The sequence below is a fragment of the Barbus barbus genome, assembly GCF_936440315.1.
Source record: "Barbus barbus genome assembly, chromosome: 1".
In the NCBI taxonomy this organism is placed as follows: Eukaryota; Metazoa; Chordata; class Actinopteri; order Cypriniformes; family Cyprinidae; genus Barbus; species Barbus barbus.
Genome location: NC_136729.1, coordinates 8,685,913 through 8,692,500, shown reverse-complemented (window position 1 = coordinate 8,692,500; position 6,588 = coordinate 8,685,913). Strand labels below are relative to the sequence as shown.

The 6,588-nt window shown below is 35.8% G+C and overlaps 1 protein-coding gene across 1 annotated transcript in view; it reads right to left on the bottom strand.

The window, feature by feature from the left end:
* Positions 1-5,031, bottom strand: part of LOC306852433 (programmed cell death protein 7-like) — a 7,237-nt gene extending 2,206 nt beyond the window's left edge. Inside the window, exons 1-3 of the mRNA XM_079389236.1 lie at positions 4,000-5,031; positions 2,359-2,497; positions 1,891-2,121 (exon numbers count right to left, since the gene is read on the bottom strand). Of these exons, the coding sequence (XP_079245362.1) occupies positions 1,891-2,121; positions 2,359-2,497; positions 4,000-4,935 (1,306 nt within the window). The 5' untranslated portion in view covers positions 4,936-5,031. The remainder of the gene's footprint in view (positions 1-1,890; positions 2,122-2,358; positions 2,498-3,999) is intronic.
* Between the last annotated feature and the right edge of the window lie 1,557 nt (positions 5,032-6,588).

Genomic DNA, 6,588 nt, shown 5'->3' with positions numbered 1-6,588 from the left:
CCATGTGATTGGCTGATTAGCAATTTGTGTTACCAAGCAATTGAACAGGTGTACCTAATAAAGTGGCCGGTGGGAGTATATAAACAAACATACACAAACACACTCAGACAGATAATAGATGCATAGATAGATATGACAGAGGCTGCATTTACACTGCAGGTCTTGATGACCAATTCCGATTTTGTGACTATATCGGATTTTTTGGACGACGTGCTTACATTTCTTTTAAAAGTGACCCATATCCGATTTTGCACTGCACTTGGTGAAACAAGTCAAAAACAGCATATGACATCACAAATCAATTTGAATAGAACATCGAGTTTAATTTACTGACATGGAATTCATAACGTTTTTAATGCAATAGTTGCATCTATACATCAAAATAATTATATAGAACAAATTCTTCAGGACAGTGATGTACTTGGCTCCGCTGAAAGCTTGCGAGTGGAATAATACTCAAGATGATGTGACATGCTTAAAAATATCTACCACCTGTGTTTTTTAGTAATGAAATCCAAATGCATTCATCAGTGATTGTATATCACAGGCAAGGACATTTGTGGTTTCAATGGAAGGAACGGGACTGAAGCACTCATCTGCGCACGAGCCGCTGTCACTGACAACAGCAGCAACGAGCACTCCGTGTGATTTCAAAAGCAACACATTTCAGCATCAGATCGCCTTTTATTTAACACAAACGAACAAAATTAATACTCTGCTACTCAACTAGAGATTTCATTTGTTACAGGCATGTCTGTATCGCAAAATGTTTAACAAAACTCACTTTTCAATGACGTAGGAGTCGCATTTACAGGGGAATATCTGATTTGTCCATTTACACAGCAGGCGCAAATGCACGAATCCGATTCATATCTCATTTATTTCCACATATGAATGAGGCCTGAAACCGATCTGAGAATATCGGAATCAGGGCCGCTGCTGGCCAAATGGATACCCTAAGCAGGATTGTATTGTTGTGCCCCCCTACTGATCGGAATCCATGTGATTTTTTCCTGCTTACACGGTCGTGAACCATATCCGATCTGTGCCACATGCGAGGAAAAAGATCAGAATTGGGTCACTTGAGCCATGCAGTGTAAATGCGGCCAGATAGAGATGTACATGTGACCCATACCCTATCTGCCATTTTATAAGGAAAATGGGTCAAATTTGAGTCTGCTTGTAAACCGCCTTATGGACATTAAAAATGAAGCCCTTGCTATCTTTTAGTGATTTAAAGACGGTCATTCATACTTTTATTTTTTCACACCTAGACTACTGTAATTCTCTTTATGTGGGAGTTAGCCAGAAAACCTTGGCTCGGCTACAATCAGTTCAAAATGCGGCAGCGAGACTGCTGACTGGCATTCGAGAGCAAGCCCATATTACCCAGATTTTGTCATCTCTTAAATGGTTGCCTGTGCAATTTAGAACTACTGTTTTTAAATCTTTAAATGGACTGGCTCCAAAATATTTGGAAGCATTGTTGAGCTGCTATTCCTCTCTTAGGCCTTTGAGGTCTTCCGATCAGTTCTTTTTAGTAGTTCCGAGAACCAGATGTAAACTTAAAGGAGATCGTGCCTTTTCAGTTGCCGCCCCTAAACTCTGAAATGCATTGCCTATGCATATAAGATCTGCCCAGTCCATTTCATTTTTTAAAGCCTCATTAAAAGGATATTTATTATCGATTGCTTTTAATCAGCCAGAGTTTTGAATATTAATGGATGTTTGGTGTTTAAATTGTGTTTTTTGGTGTTCAAATTGTATATTGTACTGAGTCTGTCCTTCTTGTCCTTTTTATTATGCTTGTACAGCACTTTGGGCAACCTCGGTTATAAAAATGTGCTTTAAAAATAAATAAACTAAACTAACGAAACTATGTAAAATTACCTCCAAACAGCATTGCATCCACCTCTCGCTTCTTCTGCAACAGCTTCTCTTTTTCTTTCTTCTGTCGTTTCTCGCGGTCTCGTTTGCGCTCCTCCTCCTGCTCTCCCTCCAGCATGACTCTCAGAGCTTTCTCCTCTGTCGCGTACACAGCCGTGCGTTTATGGATCAGACTCCTCAGCCGCTCCAAGTGACCCTCAAATCTCTCATCACTCTCTTTTCCAGGAAACATGCCTGTTAAAATTGGAAAAACAAAAGGAAATGAATATTATAGGTGAAGTAATTCACTAAATGAATGATTTTTTAAATCCCAGTTTAATATATATAGAAAAACTACAAAAAAGCCATTCATAGACTGAGTTCTAAAAAAGGTGTGAAGAATAATGTTATACAAAAAGTGTCAAGATCAATTTCTTAGGGACATTTTTTACATTAAATCATTCAAACCTAATCATTATTTTTATGTTTTACCCTTCCTGGCCGCAGCCTCTTTCCGGAGTTTTCTGAGTTTTTCCAGAGATTTCAGGATGTCCAGCATTCTCTTGGCATCGGCTTGTTTCTTTCTGACCTCTGAGAGAACAGCATCAGCAGCCATCTTCAACTCTTTCTCCTGAACAACAACAAAACATTCAGATCAGACACTGTTTGACATTTAAATGCATACTCTCAAACTATAGTATATTCTCTCTCTAAATATAAATATAAATATACCCTGAAATATATACCATAATTAGTAATAGATGGTTCTGCGTGGTTAACATAGCAGTGATGTCCAATTTGTGAAAAAACTGTTCCTTTGAGTCGGTTCTTTTACAGGAAAAGTTAATTAAGAGACTTTTGTTTGTTAAAATGTTATTAAAACTATAATCTGATTAACCAATATTCACAAAAACATATCTAATTTTAAAAGACCACAGAAACATCCAGAATATTCTTAATAAACTGCCCATTTTTGACAAAAATTGCAACATTTTGCAAGCATCCCTAAAGTTCGTACTAATATGGGTAAACGGGCATTCAGTTATGCCACTCCATTTGATTGGAATCAATTACAAGCTAAGTTATGCTTAAAAGAGTTGGTATCACTAAATGATTGTAGATGTATTTTAAAGGATCTAGTTGTAGAGTCACCTGATTGTAAATGTTTTGAGTGAATTGTGTATGTCAACTAATGTATTTTGTTTTATGTGTAACTAAATGTGCTACCTATCTTGGCCAGGACCCTCTTGTAAATGAGATTTTAAATCTCAAGAGTTTTTAAATTTCCTGGTTAAATAAAATTAAATAAATCTGTTCAAAGCAAAGTAGTGTGAAATTATTTAAAATTCATAATATATTTAACTTCGTCTTAACTGAAACATTTTATTAAAAGAAAATTAATTGAAATAAATTATACAATATCTAAATAATATAGTGCAATATTAATTAAAATTCTAAAAATTATTAATATAATATATAAATATAGTATATTAATAATAAATGTATGTATGTATGTATAACAATTAAAATGATAAAATGTTATTATACAACAAAAAATAATAAATAATTTAATAATATATATTAAATAATATGGTATGTTATTAATATAGTATAATAAATGTATATATAGAATAACTACAAAATCATAATAATAGTGTAAAACTAATTATAAGCTAATATTAGTATATGGAACATGAAATATGACGGGGATATTTAAATAATACAGCACAATATTAATTCATATTATACTGTATTATTTGTATTTATTAATTATTCTATATTATCTACATGGTATACTAATTATATATATATATATATATATATATATATATATATATATATATATATATATATATATATATATATATGATAATTTTATGAAAATAGTATTATAAAACTATATAGTATAATTAATAAATAAATTATAATACTAGTATGTTATTATATTATTAATATTTGTATATTTATAATATATATTTGATATATTATTAATATTTATAAATATACTCTTTTATGGGACATTATAAGAAATATATGATTAGGACATTAAAGTGTAATGGATAATATTAGTGGCAAAAGTGAGTGCGTGACGCCTCTTTTGAAAGATACTGATATAAGCTGAGTTTTCCTCACTCTGTTCTTCTCCTCCACTTCTTGAATGCGTTTCATCTGCCATTTATCAACCTCCGCCTCTCGTTCAGCGCGTCTAGCCTCCTGTTCCTGCTTTTCCTCTCTTTGCTGCATCTTTCTTCTCCTCATCCTTGCTCTCTTCTTGTTAATCAGCAGTAATTTCCTCTTGACGTTGCTGACACGGTCCGGGTTCTTCAGATCCGTCAGGCTCTCCTGGATGCTGCTCTTCAGTTTATTTGCTTTTGAGAGGCTCTCAAGCCAAACATCTTCATTCTCCAAATGATCCTTCAGCATCTGACACACGATATTTAACTCAGACAGCATTTTAACAGTCCCATACAGCTTCTCTCTGAACTGAGAGATGGAGGGTTTGGACTCGGTTCGTTTTGGTTCAGTGGATTTATTTCTTCTTTTAAGCAGGAAACTCTGAAGCCACTGCTCATCTCTCAGTCTCTGCATGGATGCTTCATCAGATGTTGTTATTTTTTGCTGGTCATCCAGCCAGGGTCTGTTCATGGACTGGTTGTTAAATGGGTAATTTTGTCGGTTATAGGTGTAAACCTGAGCTGGATTATCCTGTCTGGAGTTGGACTGATATGATGGAGGTGCTGGATTTGGAAACTGTTGTTGATTTGGGGGGAATTGTCCCCTGAAATGATGCTCAGGAGGTCTCCACTGGTTCTGGGGCCAAGACGGAGGCGTTTTCTCGCTGTGCTGAGGAGGTTCAAAGCTCCCTGGAGGTGGTCTACCCGGGTCGAAGGGTGGAAACGGGGGCCAGTGATGCTGTAGCGCCGGTGGTGGATGTTGATACACGCTCCAGGCTTGTCCCGCCGCAGCAGGAGGTGGAGGCGGCGGTCCTCCTCCTGTGTAAACCGCGCCATCTAACCCCGCAGGAGGCGGAGGAGCGCCTATATAACTGAACTGCTGAGGGTTATCCATTATTTCACGCAGAAACCAACTGCAATCCGGCGCTGAAGCGATCTGTTGTGAGGTAAGTTCAGAGAACAGCCTATAAACGGAAGTTTTGAAGGAAGGACTTCCGGGACGTCTACAAAATAAAATCCCCTTCAAATTAAGAGTCAGATGTTCCTACTAAAGAGGGACACAACTAACTGTCCAAAATATACAGTGCCCTCCAAAAGTATTGGAAGAGTAAGGCCAATTCCTTTATTTTTGCTGTAGACTGTAAACATTTGGGTTTGACATCAAACGATGAATATGAGATGAGATTAACATTTCAGCTTTTATTTACAGGTATTTTCATCTGGATCTGATACACAACTTAGAAGATAGCACCTTTTGTTTGAACCCACCCATTTTTCATGTTACCAAAAGTATTGGAACAGATAGAATTAACGTAGATTAAAGTGAAAAAGACTTAATATTTAGTTGCAAATCCTTTGCTTTCAATAACTGCATCAAGCCTGTGACCCAATGACATCACCAAACTTTTGCATTCTTCTTTTGTGATGCTTTTCCAGGCTTCCACCGCAGCTTCTTTCAGTTTTGGGGGGTTACTCCCTTCAGTCTCTTCTTTAGCAGGTAAAATGCATACTCTACAGGGTTTAAGTGTGGAGATTGATTTGGCCTGTCTAAAACCTTCCACTTCTTGCTCCTGATGAACTCCTTTGTTGTTTTGGCACTATGTTTTGGGTCATCATCTTGCTGCATGATGAAGGATCTCCCAATCAGTTTGGTTGCATCTTTCTGTAAATTGTGAGACAAAATATTTCTGTAGACTTCTGAGTTAATTTTGCTGCTGCCGTCATGTGTTACATCATTAATGAAGATTAATGAGCCTGTCCCAGAAGAAGCGATGAAAGCCCAAGCCATTACATTACTTGTGTAATGTGTACTATAATGTACACCTGTGTACACTGTGTTTCAGATGAGCTTGTATGTTTGGGATCATGAGCAGATCCTTTCTTTCTCCAAACTTTAGCCTTTCCATCACTTTGGTCCATAAAATCAGTCCATAAAACCTTGTCCCAGAATTTTTGAGTCTTGTCTCCTATTCTTCTTGCTAACGAGTGGTTTGCATCTTCTGGTGTAGCCTCTGTACTTTTGTTCATGAAGTCTTCTGCAAACAGTAGATTGTGATACCTTCACTCCTGCCCTCTGGAGGTTGTTGCTGATGTCTTTTGATGTCAAACCCAAATGTTTAGTCTACAGCAAAAATAAAGGAATTGGCCTCACTGTTCCAATACTTTTGGAGGGCACTGTATATTAAATTCTATATGAAATATATATATATACTTTTAATAAGAAATTATGCATTCAATTCATTAAAAGTGAGAGTAAAGACTTTTATGTTGTTACAAAAAATATTATTTCAAAAATTGCTGTTTATTTATCATAGAGAATAATGAAATAAATGTATGGTTTCCACAAAAAATATTTAACAGCGCATTGATATTAATAAAAAAAAAAGTGACATGTGACACTGAAAACTGGAGTCATGATGCTGAAAATTTAGCTTTGCCATCACGAGAATAAATTACATTTGAAAATATATTCGAATAGAGGACAAGTTATTTTAATTTGTAATATTTTCCTCACAATAATACTCTTTACTGGATTTTTATTAAAGAA